Source organism: Bombina bombina, chromosome 2, assembly GCF_027579735.1.
Source record: "Bombina bombina isolate aBomBom1 chromosome 2, aBomBom1.pri, whole genome shotgun sequence".
In the NCBI taxonomy this organism is placed as follows: Eukaryota; Metazoa; Chordata; class Amphibia; order Anura; family Bombinatoridae; genus Bombina; species Bombina bombina.
Window position 1 is genome coordinate 627,116,608 of NC_069500.1, and position 23,798 is coordinate 627,140,405.

The 23,798-nt window shown below is 32.4% G+C and overlaps 1 protein-coding gene across 1 annotated transcript in view; it reads right to left on the reverse strand.

The window, feature by feature from the left end:
• PTPRD (protein tyrosine phosphatase receptor type D) overlaps positions 1-23,798 on the reverse strand; it is a 666,726-nt gene that overhangs the window by 278,671 nt on the left and 364,257 nt on the right. The window contains exons 8-13 of the mRNA XM_053702567.1: positions 21,287-21,868; positions 17,940-18,073; positions 16,622-16,766; positions 13,392-13,697; positions 12,459-12,652; positions 5,202-5,228 (exon numbers count right to left, since the gene is read on the reverse strand). Coding sequence (XP_053558542.1) covers positions 5,202-5,228; positions 12,459-12,652; positions 13,392-13,697; positions 16,622-16,766; positions 17,940-18,073; positions 21,287-21,868 — 1,388 coding nt within the window. The remainder of the gene's footprint in view (positions 1-5,201; positions 5,229-12,458; positions 12,653-13,391; positions 13,698-16,621; positions 16,767-17,939; positions 18,074-21,286; positions 21,869-23,798) is intronic.

Below are 23,798 nucleotides of genomic sequence, written 5' to 3' on the forward strand. Positions count from 1 at the left end.
CATCTGTATAATGACCTCTATGTGTCTTACAGAATTATGTCAGCATATGTATAATGACCTCTATGTGTCTTACAGAATTATGTCAGCATCTGTATAATGACCTCTACGTGTCTTACAGAATTATCTCAGCATCTGTATAATGACCTCTACGTGTCTTACAGAATTATGTCAGCATATGTATAATGACCTCTACGTGTCTTACAGAATTATGTCAGCATATGTATAATGACCTCTATGTGTCTTACAGAATTATGTCAGCATCTGTATAATGACCTCTATGTGTCTTACAGAATTATGTCAGCATCTGTATAATGACCTCTACGTGTCTTACAGAATTATGTCAGCGTATGTATAATGACTTCTATGTGTCTTACAGAATTATCTCAGCATATGTATAATGACCTCTATGTGTCTTACAGAATTATGTCAGCATCTGTATAATGACCTCTACGTGTCTTACAGAATTATCTCAGCATATGTATAATGACCTCTACGTGTCTTACAGAATTATGTCAGCATATGTATAATGACCTCTATGTGTCTTACAGAATTATGTCAGCATCTGTATAATGACCTCTACGTGTCTTACAGAATTATGTCAGCATCTGTATAATGACCTCTACGTGTCTTACAGAATTATCTCAGCATATGTATAATGACCTCTACGTGTCTTACAGAATTATGTCAGCATATGTATAATGACCTCTATGTGTCTTACAGAATTATCTCAGCATATGTATAATGACCTCTATGTAGGAAGTTCTTACAGAATGATCCCAGCATATGTATAATGACCTCTACGTGTCTTACAGAATTATGTCAGCATATGTATAATGACCTCTATGTGTCTTATAGAATTATGTCAGCATATGTATAATGACCTCTATGTGTCTTATAGAATTATGTCAGCATATGTATAATGACCTCTATGTGTCTTACAGAATTATCTCAGCATATGTATAATGACCTCTATGTAGGAAGTTCTTACAGAATGATCCCAGCATATGTATAATGACCTCTACGTGTCTTACAGAATTATGTCAGCATATGTATAATGACCTCTATGTGTCTTACAGAATTATCTCAGCATATGTATAATGACCTCTATGTAGGAAGTTCTTACAGAATGATCCCAGCATATGTATAATGACCTCTACGTGTCTTACAGAATTATGTCAGCATATGTATAATGACCTCTATGTGTCTTATAGAATTATGTCAGCATATGTATAATGACCTCTATGTGTCTTATAGAATTATGTCAGCATATGTATAATGACCTCTATGTGTCTTATAGAATTATGTCAGCATATGTATAATGACCTCTATGTGTCTTATAGAATTATGTCAGCATATGTATAATGACCTCTATGTGTCTTACAGAATTATCTCAGCATATGTATAATGACCTCTATGTAGGAAGTTCTTACAGAATGATCCCAGCATATGTATAATGACCTCTACGTGTCTTACAGAATTATGTCAGCATATGTATAATGACCTCTATGTGTCTTACAGAATTATCTCAGCATATGTATAATGACCTCTATGTAGGAAGTTCTTACAGAATGATCCCAGCATATGTATAATGACCTCTACGTGTCTTACAGAATTATGTCAGCATATGTATAATGACCTCTATGTGTCTTATAGAATTATGTCAGCATATGTATAATGACCTCTATGTGTCTTATAGAATTATGTCAGCATATGTATAATGACCTCTATGTGTCTTATAGAATTATGTCAGCATCTGTATAATGACCTCTATGTGTCTTACAGAATTATGTCAGCATATGTATAATGAACTCTATGTGTCTTACAAAATTATGTCAGCATATGTATAATGACCTCTATGTGTCTTACAGAATTATCTCATCATATGTATAATGACCTCTATGTAGGAAGTTCTTACAGAATGATCCCAGCATATGTATAATAACCTCTACATAGACAGGGCTTACAGAATGATCCCAGCATTTGTAGAATGACCTCTACATATGCAGGTCTTACAAAAGTATCCTAGCATATGTATAATGACCTCTACATATGCAGGTCTTACAAAAGTATCCTAGCATATGTATAATGACCTCTACATATGCAGGTCTTACAAAAGTATCCTAGCATATGTATAATGACCTCTATGTATGCAGGTCTTACAGAATTATATCAGCATATGTATAATAACCTCTACATAGGCAGGTCTTATGTAATTATCCCAGCATATTTATAATGACCTCTATGTTGGAAGTTCTTACAGAAATATCTTATTATATGTATAATGACTTTTACATATATAGGTCTATCAGAAATATCTAAAAATATGTATGTATCTTTACTCATGCAGGTCTTACAGAATGGTCTGCTAAATGCAATGCTTGTAAGGTGAATCAAAATAGGACAGAAAAAATAATATATAGAGAACTATAAACAAATACAAATTAAAATGGTCTGGCAAAACCGCAATTTCAGGTTTTAGGTGATGCCAATTGATCAATGATAATGCTTGCAGATCCCTTCCAGAAACTGCTTTTTTAAGAGACCCATTACCATCCGTGAGAAATAGCTCTTACAGAACTTAAAGGGAAAGTAAATTGGAAAGTTGTTTATTATTGCATGCCCTATTGGAAAGTTGTTGATTATTGCATGTCCTATCTAAATCATGAAAGTTTAATTTTGACTAGACTGTCCCTTTAACTTTCAGTCCATTTTATATTTGAATGCAAAAAAGGGCAGCTTTTGTGTTGTATGTGGGCAGAACTTGCAGACCTAACAAGCTTGATCAAGTCAAAGTGGAAGAGTGAAGTGGAATACTGCAGTTAGCACCCTGGTGGTATTTTTTTTTTTTATGTATTCATACAGAGCCGCCGCTAAATTTGTCTTTGATGGCTCATTTACACTTAAATTTTACTTTTATTATTGTTGTGTATTGTATATTTAATGTACAAACAATAGGAACACGTTGGTTGTGTTTTAGTAACAACTTGATATTGTTGCACTAGAGCTTGCTAGTAATATTTAAAGGGATACTGAACCCAAATTTTTTCTTTCATGTTTCAGATAGAGCATGCAATTTTAAGCAACTTTCTAATTTACTTCTATAATCAATTTTTCTTCATTTTCTTGCTATCTTTATTTGAAAAAGAAGGCATCTAAGCTAAGGAGCCAGCAAAATGTTTGGTTCAGACCATGGACAGCACTTGTTTATTGGTGCTGTCCAATCAGCAAGGATAACCCAGGTTGTTCACCAAAAATGGGCCGGCATCTAAACTTACATTCTTGCCTTTTAAATAAACATACAAAGAGAATGAAGAAAATTTGATAATAGGAGTAAATTAGAAAGTTGCTTAAAATTGCAAGCTCTATCTGAATCACAAAAGAAACAATTTGGGTTCAGTGTCCCTTTAAATATTAAAAGTACAGCTAAAAAGAACTTTCATGCTACAACAGTTTTTGCGAACATAATTCAGTTTAATTCTCTTATACTACTTGTCCCTCAACTTGCATGTTCATCATTGATGTGCTATTTCCTTAGTAAAGTCAAGAATGATGTCCTGCAAAAAAAAAAAAATCTTGCAAGGAGTGGTAGACATTTTATTTTAGCATTTTATGGCTTTTGAATGTTAGAATGGGAACTTTAGCATTAAATACAAAACACCATAAAGCTACATGATTCTAGTGCATATCCAATTCCTTTTAAAGTATGCACTGCTTCAGATTGCTGGAGTCTGTTTATGATATTTTAAATAATGTTTTTTTTTCAATAGAGCACTAGAATATTGTTTAAATCTGTCCTCCCACTTTCCAAGATGATGATAAATGCAACAAACTCAAGCAGACATAAACCAGTCACTAGCTTGATAAAGGGGAAGGAGCCCCGAAACGTTGCTCTGTAATAAAGGCACTGTTGCCATTTTTTGAGTGCCACCAGTGTGTTGTTTTATTATAAACCAGTCACTAGCTTCAGGTGTAAATTTTAAATTAATTTAGGATATGTTCCTATGAAATTAGGAGAACAGTTTAGGGCAATACCTGACAACTTTTTTAAATTAAGCCTGTGGCCAAGTACAAAGATGCTTGAATATGATAGGTTGGGAGATAGGGTAGGGCTGTCCAAGGTTTTTGGCAGCCCCGGCAGGATTTCAGATGACACCAAGGAACGTGGATAGCAGGAATGGGCTCAAGCTGTATAATTGTGGGGCAATTATGAGATATCTTATATAGAGTAAGAAATTGTAACATCTGTTTTGCTTATATTCCTGAAAATAAACATATGAGATCTATTTTAATACCATGCAATAAAGTTTCACACTGAAGATTTAAAGGGCCATAATAGTTGAAAAATGATATGCTCTAATTTGTTAGAGCATACTATTTTAAGATTAGAGACCATAAACTGATCGGATCAGCAGCAGCGCAGGGTCGATAGTCTTAAAAGTGCAAGCTCTAATGAATTAGAGCAAGTAGTTTTTTTTATTATTTTCGCCCTTTAAACATTTTAGATATTGTAGCTTCAACGTGCTATTATTGAATATTGCGTTTAGTTTATACTTTTTTATGTTGATGTGTTTTTTGCGTGATTTTTTTATTTATTTTTTACTTGTAATACCAGTGCTTCTTACTTGAGTTTTTTTGAAATTACAGCATACACTGAAAACCTCCAAAATGCAACATATTAACAGATTAAAATGCCTTTTCTTGATTATTCACATTTTTTTTATACAATAGCTGAAAACCAATTCTGGCACAATCTACCCAAAAATTCTGCATATATGAAATTATGAGTTTTTATTCTAGTAGAAATAACACATTTAAGAAACGAGTGTAATCATGCATCACTCATATTACAGCAGAAAAATGTACACAGACACGGTTTTAACAATTGCACATTTTAGCTGCGACTGAAAGAAAAAATATAATGAATTCATAGCGAAGCTTCGTTTCCGGAATGCAGACTCATTTGTTTGGTTTTAAATGACTATGCATTACAAATAAAGCAACATTAGTAGTAGCCATTCCAACACATGAAAATAAAACAAAATGGCGTGGCTTGTTGTGCCAAACGGAGTAACATGCTATATGGGAAAAAAAATAATCATAAACAGAACTGAAGTGCTATGTTAGTTCATGCATCAATGCAGACAAACATAAATTGTTGAAAAATAAAGCTCACTTTTATCTTGCCAAACCACATTACTCACATGTTCAGTAGTATCATCATATTCCCACTGTTTACGAGTAAAGACATTGGGGAAGAAAAATACAAAACAAAAATAAAGACCAGTCCATATTTTAATGGGAATTATTTCACCTCCAGATTTAAAAAACAAAAAACAAATTTAAAATAGAATCGCCAAAAATTAAAAAAAAAAAAAAAAAAAGATTTTAGAGAAAGGGGCTTTACCAAGTATGTTTTAAATCATTAAGAACACATTATGGGCTAGATTATGAGCGGGGTGCAATGTAGTGCTCCAGCTTGAGCGTAAGCGACACTAGACGGAGGCTTTTTGCACGCATCAGGTTGCGCTCGTATTACAAGCTGAAAGTAAAAAGTTTGAGCACAAGCAAAAACACGATGCAAGCTAACAAAATATCACAACCACATTAACGTACTCTCCCATAGACTTAAAAACGTCAAAAGAACCTAACACCCATACTTACACGTTAACCCAATCGCATTTATTCAAGTGTGCTAAACCTGGCATGAAATATGAATATTTCACATTCCAGTGATCTTCACATAGAAGAATATATTCTGTTTACTCTAAAATAAATATATATATATAAGTCCAAAAAGAGGAAGGCACTCACTCACTTGTCAAATGTATATTTATACCTCTATATTGATATGATTATATATAGTTATAGACACACATACACACATTATATATATATATATATATATATATATAAATCTGTATATACCTATACCTGTATATCTATAGAGATATATAGGTATAGATATGTATTTTACATGAACTGTATCAAATATATATTGAAATATATATTTAATTAAAAAAAATTTGAAGGACATAGGAATGTAAAATATGCGTAATTTGCATCAGGGTCTGCAATTTAGGACTAACGTGGTCGGGTTAGCTGACATTAATAATTGCTATCTTCAAGGCGCATTATTGAAATATTAAACATAGAATATTAAAAGAAAATATTAAAAATTATTTTAAATTATTATACATACTGTAAAATGTTCTAAATAATCCATATAATATATCTAAATTTTGTACCTTATGTATAACAATTTTTAAAAAATTTTTAATTATATTTTATATTTTAAGAAAGCACATTAAATATTGCAATTCTTAATGTTCACTAACCCGACCGTGTTAATCTATAGGAATAGATATACAGATATATATATATATATAATAAAAAGTACATTACCCTGTAAGTGAAGAACATTGGAATGTGAAATATGTACAGTAGTATAATATATAAATACTTAAATACATATGTGCACACATATAAACACACACACACATATATATATATATATATATATATATATATATATATATATATATATATATATATAGATTGTAAGTTCCCACAGGAATAGGGCCCTCAATTCCTCCTGTATGTGTTTGTCAAATTTTGTCTTGTCTCTTACAAGTTTTACTGTATATCATTGTTTTATTTAAATTAATTGTAACCATGGACAGCGCTGCCGAATATGTTGGCGCTTCATAAATAAAGTATAATAATAATAAAATAATATATTTATATATACACACATATACATATTTAGACATGTGTATGTATCTCTATGTTAGATCCCTTTCTGCCTTTTATTTTTCTAACAGCAGAGACCTCATATTTTTCAGCCCTTATAACTTTTTAATGCAACTTTTTTAAAAATATATTTTTATCAGGCAGTGTTATTACACGTTTAACTGTACTTTTAAATGTATTTTTGATGTGTTTTCTGCAACTTTTTTGTCTGAAGTCACGCAAACCCAACGCACATTAAATTTGATTGCGCTCAAGCAAACATGTTTACTTTCAACTTGTAATATGCATGATATATTCGTTCCACGCAAAGAGCCGCAAAATACCACATATTTCTTGCGTGCTACAGTTAGCGTGTCACTTGTAATCTAGCCCAATAATAGCAAACATGTCCTCCAACTTTGCAGCAGGGATATCTCTTCTGAAAAATGGTTGATAAACATAAAACTCTAAAACATTTGTATCATATGTTTAAAAGATTATTATTTTAAACATATTAAATATGTTTACATGAAAAAGGCTTTGTTAAAATAGTTTTTAAAAACATAGACAAAATGTATGCTTGTGAGACATGGACATACCTCCACGAGAATGCAACTAAAAAGTAGTTCGTTTTCAGTAAAAGGACATTTTTTTCTATATTTTGTCAGTGACTTAAAAGTTCTTTAAAAGTACACTGTATAGTAAAATATGTTGTATATTTAATATTATGCAGCTGATATAACAAGTCATTGGGAAAATATTTAAGGGACAATTAACTTAGGCAAGTAGCTGATAAAAGTTTATTGTATTCCAAAAACTGTAAACAACCTCACACTGGGGGTTAATTTCTGCTGCTGCCTCTTATTTACATAGTTTTTGTAGTAGAGAAAATTGCAATATTAATATTTACAGTGTATGCAGAGGTTTCAACATGCAAAAACAACTATTTTAAATGACCAAATAAAGGTAAATTAGAAGGCTGGGGACAGATTTTCTCACCCCTCAGCTACATGAATAAGGAAATATTTCAGAGTTCTAGGAGACAGATCATTAGGAGAAATATCAGTTTCTAGCTTAGTTGTCTCCATCAATTAAAAATGAGAAAAAAATGTGATGCATTGTAGGTGTGCTGCACTGTACATTAAAAAAAACTTGTTAATTGTGCAAAGTAGCATATTTATAACTCTAGCAAGTTATATTAATGCAGAAAATAAAAGGGGATTACAACCCATTTTTCTAGAGATTAGTTTAGCATAAAGGGCATTTATGAACTGGAAATGGAAAGAGTTTGAGGTTTAAAGGATTCATTGTTCCTTCATTTATCTCCAGTAATCTAAATCATGAAACTAATTGGCATTTTATTTAGATTGATTCCTAATTTGTTCTTCAGATTCTTCATAGTTGTCAAGGGCACTTTGCCGCAAGACAGTCATATTTGAGAGAGTCATTAGTCATCCAGAGAGCAACTTGTACTGCCCCACCAGTTTTGCAGAACAAACCAGAGGGCTTCATGTACACACAGATTTATAATATAATAATAGGAATGACTGACCATATATAGTTTTATATGTAATTCTTGGTTTTGTGCAATGACCAAGTATGCTGAGAAAGATTAAACGTCAGCACAGACTGGCAAAGAGTTCAGTTATATGGACAAAATACTAAAAATAAGGAACTGTCCTTGCTGTTACATTTATTTCCACATTGATGTTGTGTTCTAAAGCAGTTTCTTTGATTTGCTTATTGAATTCCATTGTTCGATGATGAGATGTAAAACCATGGGGATATTATATTGTAGTTTAAAACTCAACAACATATATGAAGACTTTTTAAAGATTTTTCCACAAAAATGTGATGGATACATTTCATAGATGTTTATGCTCACCCATAGGAAAATGTTTATTCTTGCAACCAGAATTTTACTACCTGCCAACTATGTGAAGGAGCCTAAAAGGTTTAAAACAGTTTTAAAAGTTTTAGCTCAAGTTGTGTTTATCTGGTTTTAGACTAAGGATAGCCAATTCAGCTTCCATTAAGGGATAATGTCTGTAAAAAGTGCATGTTAGTTTTTGTGCTCTCTGTGGGATGTTTTGTTCTTGAGTATGTAAAAATGGACAATACTCAGAGGAAGAAGATATTGGTGTAGGAACATCTAGTGTTTCAAGAGTTCTTAGGGCAAACAACCATTCTGGATCTTTGTCTACAAAAATAAAAGGAAGATATGTAGGAAAGCAAAAAAACACCCCATAGAAGTGATACAATTCTTCTCCAAGGACCTTTACAGAGATTTATTGTCTACTGGGGTTGAAATTAATGCTTCAACTGTATTATGCAGGCTTCTTGAAGCTAAACAGAAGGCAAGAAAGCAAAAACGAAAGCCAATAAAGAAGCAATTGTTGACATCTCACATAAAGAAAAAAACAGTTGGCATAGGCTAAAAAGTAAACATTTTGGATCCTTGATTACTGGAAAAAAGTAGTTTATAGTGAGTCACATTTTGTTGTTCAAATTTACAGAGCAAGTGTTGTCAGATGAAGCAGTTGTGAAACAATTAGAGCTGAGCATCTCCAACAGATTGTAAAACACGCTCCAAAACAGATGTTTTGTTTTTTTCATAGCAGGTGGTAATGGGAGCCTAATTACAATTGATGGTATGATGAATTCATCAAAGTACACTGAAATCCCCAAAAAAAGAGAGTTGTACCATTCCTGCAGACTTCTGCAAGGACATTTCAACACTCCCTGGCTCCATGTCACAATTCACAGGATGTCAAGAAATGCATGCTTGAAAACAAAATCAACGTGCTTGATTGGCCTGGTAAGTCTTCAAACTGAAACCCAATAGACCATCTGTAGATCATTCTGAAGAAATATCTTGGTAAAATGTTCTGTTCAACAAAAGACTGCTTGATAAAAAAAAAGTTCTAAAAGAGTTGTTCCACAACAATGAAGTGAAAAATATTTGCTCTAAACTGAAGGAGTCAATGCCAAAAACATATTCAGGAGATCATTTCAGCTGAAGGAGGACACATTTGTTACTAATATTAGGTAATATAAGTGTACATAAATTTATAGAAATAAAATATCTGAAAATTTTAACTTTTTTCCATTTTGTCCCAATTAATTTGCACATTACTGTACACTCCATATTTTCAAAATTGGAAAATAATTTAAAATAAATATAGGTTTTTAACATTCATGATCACTATCTTTTTCTGATGTTATAAGTTATTAACAAAGTGCCAAGTGTTAAGCGAGAGTGAAATGTATACAGGTTTTTTTTTTTATCTTGAAAGCAAAGTATGCTTCTGAAGGGTTGTCACATGACCAAACAGCTGAGCATTCTTTGTAAATAATGACATTGGGGCAAACAGAATACTAATGCTGTATTGCAGCACAATTTCACACCTTAGTGAATCTTTATCAAGACAAATGCCAGCTAGAAATCCTAATAAACTGTAGCGTAACAAAATGGAAGTGGTATACTTAAAACATTATATAAAAAAAAAGAAAACTATGAATATTTTTATGATCATTCTATGGGGCCGATTTATCAAGGTTCTGGTGGACATGATCAGCTGTAGCGAATCATGTCCGCCAGACATTGATAAATGCCAACAGCATATGCTGTCGGCATTTATCATTGCACAAGCAGTTCTCCTGAACTGCTTGTGCAATGCTGCCCCCTGCAGATTCGCGGCCAATTTGCCGCTAGCAGGGGGTGTCAATCAACCCGATCGTATGAGATTAGGCGGATTGATGTCCGCCGCCTCAGAGGAGATAAATGCGTTAAGGAGCAGCAGTCTTAAGACCGCTGCTTCTTAACTCCTGTTTCCGGCAAGCCTGAAGGCTCGTAAAAGAAAGTGGCATGTTGATAAGTGTAAATAATTGGATTTGTAAAAAAAAGTTAATTACATGCACACTGTGGGCTAAATAATTATTGGAGCGCAATCAATAACACAAATTGCGCTATCTTTTGTGCAACCTTGAGTAAATAATAAAGCACAATCTGGTATTATAAGTGTATGGTTAAATATTTTAACCATAGCATCTTAATGTAACCAAATTGTTTTAGCACTTCCTATATTTTTAACGGATGGCGCAGGGAGCACTATTAGCTCCTTCATTGCTCTTGCATTACAAGTGGGGAATTAAGTGTTGTTTTTTAAAGTGAAATGATAGGGGCACTGTGCTTATATAATGGCGCTTTAACCGGTTAAACTACCGGGTGCTACTCCTCTAAATATGAATACAAATTGTAAAGAGCATCACACTACATACTGTGTGACAAAAACCAAGAGGTTGTGAGTACACAAATAGCTCCATTTAAATTATAGATGTATATATAACAAACTTTTATTAATAAATTTAAAAAAAAATGTATACCATTGCAATAAAAACCTTAATAGATATACATATATACACACTAACAAACCTGCACAATAACCAATCTTCACATACCATTTGCCTTATTTGGCAGAGCCAATCTGTGCTTTAATTTGCAAGCAACAAGGTTAACCACTGTCATAATGTTAGCATAAATACACTGTTTTGTCGATATTATCAGCTAAAACCAATTAGGGAAGATATGTAGCAGGTTTAGCCTTAAGAAGTCAGCAGGGTACTTTTCAAATTCTGAGAATTGCAGAACATTTTATATTAAAAAAAATGTAAGTTTTTTTTTTTTTTTAACACATTTACTATTACTGCTACAAAGACTTGGACGATTAAACATTTGCATGCGACTGTACCCCTCTTTCCTTTAAAGTACTCAATAAATTGCATATTCGAGGTTTCAAAAATACGTAGGTCTCCACTATATTTATATTTATAGCATAGATATAAAATACACAAATTAAATTATAATGCCCCCCTCCCCCATATTTTCACCCTTTGCCCTTTCATTCCCTGAAGCTTACTACTTGGTCTGCTAACAGCATAGCAATAATGAACTGTCTAAAAAAAATAAAAAAAATAAAAAAATATTTATAATAAATCCATATAGTTATTAGATATGGTTGAATGTTTTCACATTCATTAAAAATAATGAATATTGGCCACACCCCATTCATTCTAAAAAACAAAGCTGAATTACTGTAGAACATTCCACATCATTATTTGTAGTATTATTACTATTATTATTTTCCTTTTATCAATTTAACATTTTAAAGAATATATGTATCAAATATATGTAACAATTGCTTTTTAAATCTTAACATTCATATATTAATATATAATTAAATATATAATAGAATTCAAATATTAATATATAAACATTCAAATATTCTGAGTCTTCAATGCAACTCTATGGGCAATAATCTTCAAATGTAATATTTGAAAGTTAAAATTATATAAGTTGTTACCTTTCATTTTATAGAATCATCTGAATGTCAGAATGAATGTCAATGGGAACATTCATTCTGCAGTTCCATTGAAGGAACCACTACAAACAGCCATCCATAACAGCAATGTGTAACACATTTTTATAACCAAGAAAATAACTAGAAGAACTAGACATTACCTATATTTTTTTATTTTATTTAGAGTCATACCAAATAAATATTGACTAATATGACACATAAATTCCAACATCATTCTAACAGCTAAAACATTATTAAGCTTAGATAAAAAGCTAAATTGTGCTGTAATAAAAAAAGCTGTATGGGTTTAAAGTTCAAATTGTAAAATATTATAAAACATTTTATTTTTTTAGTTAGTAGTCAAATTACCTGTGCATCAGCCAGCATAACATCCTTCAGCATGGGTTGACCTTTTGGTTCTCCATTTTCCATCCTCACATAATGCACTTGGTAACCTCGTATTTGGCCATGCTGTTTATTGGACACAGGTGAACGCCAGGAGACTTTAACAGATGTGGAGTTGACAGCCTCAACCTCGACTTTGCGAGGAGGACCACTAGGAACTGGAACAACATTATTTGGTAAAACAAAATTATAGGCACTGGTCCCACCCACAGCTTAAAAAAGATCTTGGTTAAACAATAAAAAGATCAAAATATCTTAGATCTACTATTTGGTGTAAAAGATCAAAAACATGACTGATGCAAAAATGGAAGAAAAAAGGGTATTTGAGAAAGAGAAAAACATGTAAAAATGTTAAAAAGCCAAGGAAGATGCTTTGAAAATTCAAAGCATTTACGCTGATAGGTTGTACTGATACAAATAATAAGACAAAAACAAAATGTTTTTTTTAAAAAAATGACTGGTTTCACTGTAAAAAAGCTGATATATAAATTTGGGGCTTCTTCTTTTTGTTCTCTGATGATGAGGACAAGTTATGAAAGATGAAAAAAAGAAGAAAAAAAAGAAATGTGCATCAGTTTCCACAAAATAGGCAAGTAAAATGATTCAAGAAAAAAGAAGGCTAAAAGCAGGCAAGAACACTTAACCAAAATCCCAAATCTGGGGCAAAAAATTGTTAAGGGAAAAAAAAAATACAATAATTCCAATTTTATAGATAAAATGGTGGTCTGATTTTATAGGAAAAGTATTTTGAAAAACTTTTGAATCTTAAAATAGAAACAGCCAGAATAATAAAAAAAAAATCAGAGTTAAAAAATTAGGGGCTTCCATTTTTCAGTAGAAATAGAAAAGCTTGAAGAAAAGTGATAGGTATAAATTGACTGAGAAGAGGAAACATACCATCTTCATCTGTCCGAATCAATATTGGAGGACTCTCAGGGCCTGGTCCGACATCAGTGTAGGCAGTCATAGAGATATGGTATTGGGTCCATTTTTCCAGTTGTTCTAAAAGGTATTGTTTAGCTTTTGAAGAAATGCCCAGAATATCATGAGGTTTGTCATCTTCTCCATCAACTCCAGTATATTTGATGGAATATGCAGTAATAATTCCATTCTGTTTTTCCATAGGTGGAGGAAGCCAACTTACCAAGATGCTGGTAGAGCTTTGGCTGTTACATCTTATGTCTTGTGGAGGAGCGGATGGCTCTGATTTCAGTAAAGTATTAAGGGAGGTGGGGGTGCATATATAGGTATGATCCAAAAATAAAAAAATGAGAAAAAAAAACAAATAGAAACAAAACCAAAATAACTAAATTGGACAACTGAATGAGGAATAAATTATAACATAAAATATTTCAGGGAACGACAAATGCACCTTGGCTTATTAAAAATGAATTGACACAAAATAAACATGTGGACAAATAAGACAACATGTACGGGAATGTATGAAGATGAAGCCTAACAATAAATGTACCTACCTGTGCCAAAACTTGTCCTTTAACAAACAATCTACTTAATTTTCTCAGTGAACTACTATTGGTGGCAAGTAATGCATGTTGCATATTATGCTTAAGTATCCCTAAAAAGACTAACCCTTTTTATTTCCCATGACCTTTTATTCTATTCTAGACCTCACCAACAGTGAGGGGCTTGGCATATTATTTTGTCTGAAAAATTGTAATAAAAAACATGCTTTAAATGCCAACCAGAATAAAATGATTAAAGAAAATAGAAACTTCCCAACCCAATTTTCTAAAACTTAGGTTTATCCCAAACAAAGTTAAGAAAAAAAATAATATAAGGACTGGTGCTACGATAAGCATGCAAAATCATTTGAGTAGAATGAGTATCTAATGCAAAAGTTTACCTACCAGTACATTAAACAGGCATGTTGGTTTTGTCTTTAACTTGTACTTACCCATAGTCATCAGCTGCTAAGCCAGCTCTCAGATTTATTTAATTATTTTTTCTTCAACGGGACACATTTTCTAACAAAGTATTAGTAACCCACCAATAAATATCTACTGACATATTTTTTTATTTTTTGCTGAAATTAGTTATCCCAAGACATTAGTAACAAAGAAAATACAAATATGTATATGAACAGATTTATGTGTAATTAATTTCCCATTGCTTACATTAAAAGCCTAATTATATTAATATATTTATGAAATTTGAACAATCACTTTTCCTTTAAAAATAATAATGATAATAATATATGCACATATTCTAGCTTACCAAAGCAATTTATTATAAAAGTTTCTAACATGTTAAGGGACAGATTATGAGTGTATGCGCAAGTGAAATCGGGTTTATCGCAGGTGTTTGCACACGTCAAAAGGAGCACTTGTATTACAAGTTGAAATAAAATGCGAACACATGAACACAACCGCAATTTATGCTAGAATGATTACCACAACCTCAGAGCCCTCTGGTTAATTGTTTTACAAAACAAAAAAGCGTCACAATGTAAAAGTACAGTTACACTCATAATAACACTATCTAATATTTTTTTATTTTTTTTTAAAAAACATATTGCATAAAAAAAGTATAAGAGCTCAAATATATGAGGTCTCAGAAAAAGGCAGACAAAGGGCTTTAACATAGAGATACATACCTATACATGTCTAAATATGTCTATGTATGTATCTGTATGTATCTCTCTCTCTCTCTTTATATATATATATATATATATATATATATATATATATATGTTTATATGTGTGTACATATATATATATATATATATATACATATATATATATATATATATATATATATATATATATATAGTGCATGGGAGCCCTTTGCAGTCAAGTATATAAAAATAACATGTAAATGCAAATTAATGCAATATTCATATTTAATAAAGTGTTTAACTATGTATGTACTGTCAATATTGAATATGTTCTTTGTATTTTTATAGATATCCATATATATATATATATATATTTATTTATTTTTTTTACCCAAAAATTATATATATATATACATATATATATATATATATATATGTATATATATATATATCACACATTTTTCTATGTGAAGAACATTGCAATGTGAAATATTAATATGTTCATGCTGGGTTACCGCACTTGAAAAAAATTTGATTTTACACGCAAGTAGGGTGTTTTATTCCCCTCTTTTCTTGCTCCATTGAAGCGATAAATAGCGATCCACTCATAATCTGGCCCTAAATAAGTTTGCTAAGTCAGATAAGTGAAATAATTTGCAACAGAAGGCAAAATCAGCCTTAAAAGGAGAGTTTAGTTAAATCCACATACAATATTGATTAATGATAATCAAATTAGAAGCTTAGTATCTAAATGTAAACTTTAACTCTTAAAACTAATCTACACACACATGCATATGTATTCAGATATTTTTGTTTTGATTAAATCTTTGAATAATTAGGATGAGAGTGTAACTCCTCTAAATGAGGAAACAGCAGCATTTTTTTAATGCCAGTATTTTTACGCAAAATAGCTATTTTTTATGAGTGCCTGCAAGTTAAAGAACACATGGATCTTAAAACAAGAATGGGGGAGGCAATCAATGTCAGAATGTATTCATTCATTTATTATGGAAGATGAAATAACTTAATTAGTTGAAAATAATTTAAAATTGAATTGATTAAATTACAAGATTTAAATAAATTGGATTTGAAAATTGCGATATACATTGTATGAAGTACTTTCCATGTAAACAGCTGAATGTAAATGTCAAATCAAATTGTATCAAACAATCATAATTATTTTAGGGACTCTTAAATCCTCAGTGCTTTACTTTTTTTTTTATAAACAAAACTATATTTCTTTAGCTCACCAATGGTGAGATCCAAAACTATTATAATTTGAGATAACGGAGAAGTAGGTCGTTCCGCCATCACATATTTATATTGTTTGCAATAACAATTTGTTGTAGATGTAATTGTAGATTTTTGTTATTTGTATGTGTTCAAGTAAAGCATTTTCTTAGATTATTCAATTCTCTTTATATTTTAGCAGTTCTTGTTCACAAATTCACATGTAGTTTAAATTGTTGTCTTCAAATCCACCATTTAACATGATTGTTCCTACTAATTTTTGAAAAGAAATAAACAAACAAAAATGAGGAGAGAGACCTACTTGACTGCATTGTTCTGGCTGAAATTTCTGCAGTAGAAGCACCAAGTCCTAGTAAAGCACGAGCAGCCAGGCGGAAATAGTACAAGCTGTTTGGCTTCAGACCTTGCAAGCGGTATGACGTGCTTGGCTCGATAGTTATAACCTGCTAAAGAAAGAAACAATAATCAGTGTTTTGGTAGCTCAAAACCAAGCACCTCTTCACTTCTCAATGTTGTAGACATTTATAGATTGTGAATAACTATATTTTTAGATATATAGCTAGCTAGCTAGCTAGATAGATAGATAGATAGATAGATAGATACATGCATAGCTATAGACTTTTTCATGAAATATTTAATAAGTGATTGGAAAGATGAAAGATCTTCTAAAATAAAGATAATACAGAATCTTAACAATTCAAATCCTTGATATAATTTTATATAATAACTTTAATTGTTGACTAGATTCCTTTTATTATTATTATTATTAATAAGTTATTTGTAGCGTACCAACAGCACTATAAACATAGGTATGACATGCAAGGAAGCTTTTATAGGAGACAAATGGGCAGAGGGCCCTACCAAGAATTGCACTGTTGTAAATCAGCTCTCATAAAGGTGATCTACAAAACAGCCTGGCTTGTAGGCTTATATGCTAAGGGGGTTCAAGGGGATGACAAAGGGAGGAGAAGAACTCAGGTAATACAATGTTTGTGTATATTGTATACACCCAGTCTTTAAGGAGTGATGGAAACTTTGAAAACTATAGTTTTAAGATATAATTTAAAAATGTTTCATACATTAAATTAAAACTATACATTTAATTAAAACTAAACTCTCGCTTACTGAATTTACAATAAGTAGCAGTCTTTTTATATATATTTAATTGAATCCTGCCATTATGAGACAATTCATTGTTCATTGTTTTTAATTGAAGACAGTAAAGAATACACTTTTCTGGCTTATTAGTTGGCTTGGTGAGTTGAGCTGAGTAGCTATCATTGTCCAAGTAATATGGTTTTTGTTAACTTCTCTGGCTGCAGACAAAGTGCTATAGCTCTTTCCAGTGGCAATTAATTTTAAACCTTGCTGTAAAAATAAATATAAAGGGACAAAGAAATCCCTACAAAATGAATGGTCTGTTATTAGTAATAGTGGGATGGAAATAGAACTATGCACATTGTTTAAATAGGGGTAACTCTTTTTAAGGTCTATCAGTTTAGATCAGCTTATTTCCTGACAAATAAATGTCTAAGGCATATGGCAGAACATTATAATGATTAACAAGTAAGATTTATTAAAGAATATTCATATTATATTACATTTTTCCAATCATTTACCTCTTCTGCATGTTCACCTTCTTTATAATACAGCTCATAGTTTGTGATAGTGTCTGAACGTGGCGGTGTCCAGGAAAGCAATATACTTGTTTCTGATTCTGGTTCAGCTTTAAAGTTTAGTGGTTGACTAGGAACTGAAATAGAAAATATTGCATTTCCGGTTATAAACATGCCTAATAATGTAACCAATTCTCATTATATATTATGCTGGTGTTTATATATATATAGCTCAACTTGTGGCCACTAGGAGAAGGGAAAGATACTAAAGAGCTTTTAATCCCTCCCATCTCTCAGGTATCTCAGTCTTATCTTCCAGTTAAAAATATTTATTTTATTAAACATCACTGAGAAGCTAAGGCACAGACTTAATAAATGGAATTAAAAGAACTGTACTTAATATTTTACTGGCAGGTCGTTCATATCCAATATATTACAATAGTGTTGGCATTATTTTTATGTCTTCTACATTAACCTCTTTGGTTTGAATCAAGGTCAGCTCTATAATTGAACATGGTGCAACCATGGGACCCAGACAGCATTTTTGAGGGGTAGCACATATATAGAGTACTTTATAGCTAATAGTGTTTTAAAAATAAATTTGTCACATATGGGTTACATCAGTGGAGTATCAGAATGCTGATGTGTGAATCTTTAATCTGCTGAACCTTAATCTGTTGACTATAGTTGGGTTTATATTGTAGTTGATGGAGAGTTGTAGGGGCGTCATTAAATTCATGAATTCAGGCAGCATAATTTTTTGTGCTGGGAGGATGGTAAAGTACTAAGAGGTAAACACATTATTACATCGTATGCCATAGTAAAAAAGAAAACACTGTTTGCTTCCAAAGAGTTGCTAGAAAATGTAATTATTTACACAATTGGTTCAGTTTAACAAAGTATCAACTAGCTCTCACACATAACTTGTACGATATTTTCTTTCGAATGCATGTAGAGTATGTTCCAGTCTTCCGCACTACAGCCTGGAATCAGTAAAATATTGCAGCACACTTTTTTTTATCAATTCTTGTTGTTTTGATGCAGTGATCTTGTGAGTGTGATGTGTGGCTGTCACCACTTAATGCAGCATTGCAGTGGTGACCTCTTATATTTTATCTTCTATTAGTCAGAATCTATCACATGTGATTAAGAGTTGCAGTCTGTGAAGATTGGTGGACTGTGCTGTATACATATGGCTTATGATATAACTTTAGAATAAAGTGCTTTTACAGAGATAGCATTACTGACTTGGCACCTCCTTTGATCCTAATTTGTTACTGTGACCTGTTTTTTCTTTGCCTTGTCAAACCTAAAGCCCATGAGACACAGTGTTTTTTTACATGACCCTTTAATTCTTTAGACTCACCACTATATGTATCTATCAAAAAAAGTTTGTGTTTTTTTGTTTTACTTCTAGAAAGTTATTTTCTAGCAGCATATATACACTGATAAAGATATATAAGGCTTAAAAATGTAAGTGTGTCCATCAGGGTCTGTATAATACCATAGATATATCAGGGCCACTAAAGTTTCATGATTCAGATGAAGCATGCATTATAAAAAACTTTCCACTATACTTCTATTATCAAATGTGCACATTATTTTTATATGCACAGTTTCTGATGCTCCAGCTCCTACTGAGCATGTGCACGGTATGTATGTATATGCATTTTCTGGTTGGCTGATGGCTGTCATATGAAACAGAGGGAGGAGAAATAAAATTACATTTGAAATTTGCCAGAAAATATTCTACTGCTCATTTAAAATTCAAAGTAAATACTATTGCATTGTGTTTTTACTGTGTATTTGTCAATTATTTACTACTGTATTTATTGGCCCTTTAAAACTTGCAGACTTATACTGTTTTAAGTCAAAACAATGGCATCTATTTAGTTAGAATTAAAGCTAGCTAATATCTACATTTAATCTGACATACTAGTGTCAATTGTGCACTTCCTACCAATGCTCATTGGCTTTTAGGTATTTCCTACTAATGCTCCTATTCCTTATATTCTTTTTTTCTTAAAGGGACAGTCAAGTCCAAAAAAAACTTTCATGATTCAAATAGGGCATGTCATTTTAAACAACTTTCCAATTTACTTTTATTACTAATTTTGCTTTGTTCTCTTGGTATTCTTAGTTGAAAGCTAAACCTAGGAGGTTCATATGCTAATTTCTTAGACCTTGAAGGCCGCCTCTAATCTAAATGCATTTTGACAGTTTTTCACTACTAGAAGGCATTAGTTCATGTGTTTCATATAGATAACTTTAAGCTCATGCATGTGAATTTACTGAGTAGAGAGCACTGATTGGCTAAAATGCCAGTCTGTCCAAAGAACTGAAATAAGGGGGCAGTCTGCAGAAGCTTAGATACAGGTACAGAGGTAAAACATGTATTATTATAACTTTGTTGCTTTTTCAAAACTGGGGAATTTGTAATTAAGGGATTATCTATCTTTTAAAACAACAATTCTGTTACTGACTGTCCCTTTAAGACTTCAGAGAAGTAGGTTTCCATCATTTGTTTTTTCAAAGTACTCTCATAAAACACATTTATAATGTCCTGAGCTCACTTTCTTCTTAATAAGTGTTGCAAGAGGGAAGAAAAGCAAGTGTCAAAATCTTATGCCAGCATATTCAAGAAAAATTATTTTTTTAAGTTTATATCATTCTGTTTTAAATGTTCACTTGTGAGGTCACATTCATTCAACATACTGTATATTTTAGGGTCTTCAATGTAGCCCATAAGAGGTTCTTATATACCTTCATGGGAACGCTATGTAGATTTGATAGCTTACTGGAATATCAGCAAGAGTTTAGTAAAAAGCAGTAGCAGGGGTCAAAATCAGACTCAAGCCAACTTAGTTTTATGTCCAAACCAGGTCTCAGAGTCTCATATTCAGTCAGTATGTTTACAAACATTTTACTTGAAAGCAGTTCAAATGCATAACTGTTTGATCAAATACATGGAAACCCTACTTGGTAATGCTTACCTGCATTGTTGAAGCAAAGTATGTGGATGCTTTCTATTATAATGCAGCAATGGGTGTAGTCCCAATAGCTTTTAGAACAAGCCTCAAAGAGAAATATCCTTTAACTATGTCCTTTTTTTCTGCAGTGGGTTTGCTTCCACTTTTCCTCAGAGGAAGAAGATTCACTGTATATGTGTTTGGTTTATATGTGTATTTCTGTAGTTTTTATAATTTAGTGCAGCAAGGAAAAGAAGAACTACTTTATGCTTACCTGGATGTCCATCATTCATAAGTTTATGTTAACATAGCTAGTGTTTGCAAGGAACTGCAGGCAGACGGATAAGAATACAAACGAGAATTAAGAAAAGACCAACCTACCTCCTGTCTGAGTTATGACTTGCATTTCATTAGAAAGAGGTCCATCCCCAACGGAAGTAAATGCCAAGACTTTTACTGAATATGTTTTTTGAGGTACTAAATTCCCTATAGTTGTTATTTGACTGTCAGCTACATTATGTTTAGTCCAGCTATTTGTATGCAGACTTGGATCCATAGTGTAATAAACTCTATAGCCCTGGATCTGTCCATTTGGTTCTTCAGGTTCTTCCCATTGAACTAAAATAGTGGTTGAGCTCAGCATGCGTGCTTGCACATTTCGAGGAGCACTTGATGGAGCTTGCTCTGAGGTTCTGGTAATCACTGGCTCACTGGGTGGGCCCCGTCCAATGTTGTTTACAGCAACAACTCTAAACTCATACTGAGAGTATGGGCTCAGCCCTGCAACACTGTACCGTGTTGTAGCTACACCATCAATTTCTTTATACTGTTCTTCTGAATTCATTGGTTTGTGTTGGATTATATAATAAGAAACAGGCTCAGGATTGCCAGAGTCCCATGTCAATGTAATACTGGTAGCAGTGCTTTCTGTCACTACAGGAGTTCCTGGAGGTCTGGGTAAGGCTAAGAAAAAAAACCAAAAAACTAAAATTACTAACAGATTTATGTACACCATGATATTAGAATCAACAGGATAGCATGTAACTGTGTCACAATGTGAAAAATAAAAAATATTATATAAACAGGTAATTCTAGTTGTAAAAATGTTATGAAGGCGGCATAGTATATTAGCCAGTACAGTTAATAAAGGATGTTTCCTATAACAGTGTGAGTAAAAAAATGTTCAAGTGGCAAAGAAGATATATTATATCTGTCAGCTTTGCAGGGTCATGGGATACAAACCCAGTCCGAATTGAAAATGTAGTCCATTTCCGTGTTTTGTATGTGTCTAGGGAAATTACAAAGGGCCTGTGTCATCCTTGTTTGCATCTTAGTGTGTTTAGTTGAAGGCATGCATTTTTAGGGAAGCAGGGAAGAAGAGAACATGGTTCTGGGCATATCACCCATTTGGCTAAATGCTATAACTAACTTTCCATCTGTTTGCTTGCAAGAGAGTGTAAATCTTTCTATGTGTAAAGTTTAAATATATCTATCTATATATATATATATATATATATATATATATATATATATATATATATATATATATATATAGATAGATAGATAGATAGATAGATAGATAGATTTGTGTGTGTAGAAAAAAATTACTATAGTTTACTAGTCAGTGTTTTAAAAGCTACTAGTCTAGAGGGAAAATATTACTAGTTCACTCAATGGGCCCCATTTATCACTGCTTTCGTGAACCTATCCATCTGGGATCGCAGGCAGTTGGAAATAGTACCCTGCCCACATTTATTATTGCACAAGCATCTACTTGTGACTTGTGAGCAGGGACTGTTAATCACCCTGGGCTAACATGGTCAGGGTTATTTTAATCTGCAAGCTAAGAGCTCACATACAGGTAAGGAAGCAACAGTCTGATGACCGCTGCTTATGCGAACCTTCACCAAAAACACTCCAAAGCTGCCTACGCAGATTAATAAATTGAGCCCTATGTGTTGAAGATAAATATATATATATATATATATATATATATATATTATTTTTTTTACTCGTCTGGGACTAGAGGACTAATTATATATAAATCAGCTTCTAAGCAAGGGAATTCCAGCAGCTTTAGCATACAACACACAGAAAATTATAAATTCAACTTAAAGGGACAGTTTGCACCAAATTTTTCTCCCCTCTCTATTTTACCTGCTGGGGTGAATTTAGTTGATTACAAGTAGCTTGTTTACCCTTATTTCGGCATTTGAAATAGCTGATTTAGCCTGTGGTATCCCAATCCATAATATAAGCCAGAAGATAAAGTGCACTGCATCATGAATAACGATCCAAGCAAAAGAGTAAAATCCAAATTCTTTATTGCTTATAATAAAACCAAAACAATATTCGGCACACATAAAATCAAATGATTCTTGTAGACAGGGTCATCTGCAAATGTGGGACAGCTGTAATATATCCATGTGTATCAACAAAATATTTATCATTATGCATATGCATGTTTAAATTATTGACCCCCATTTGTAAAGGAGTGGCAAGTAATGTTAAAAGCCAAGGAACCTGCCCACCTGTATTCAAGGCTATAAAGGGGGAATATATCTATTGCAGTTATAATTGCACAAGTAATACTTCTGCAACCCCTCCCTCTGCTCTCACTCAATTCAGTGAGAGCAGGGTATGTCAATTATCCCGTACGAATCATTGTGGATTAATTTACGCCTGCCAACTCTAAGGGGGTGAATAGCTTAAGAAATAGCAGTTGTAGAAAGTTTATCTCATGAGTGAGTCTGAACTACAAGGCTCTAAAGCTTCAACACCAGCTTCATAAATGAAGCCCACTGAGTACATCAGTAAAACACTTGCATTGTGAAGCTACTGACTAAACATGTTAGAGGATTTTTTTTTTTTTAAATAGCTCAGTTTAAACATC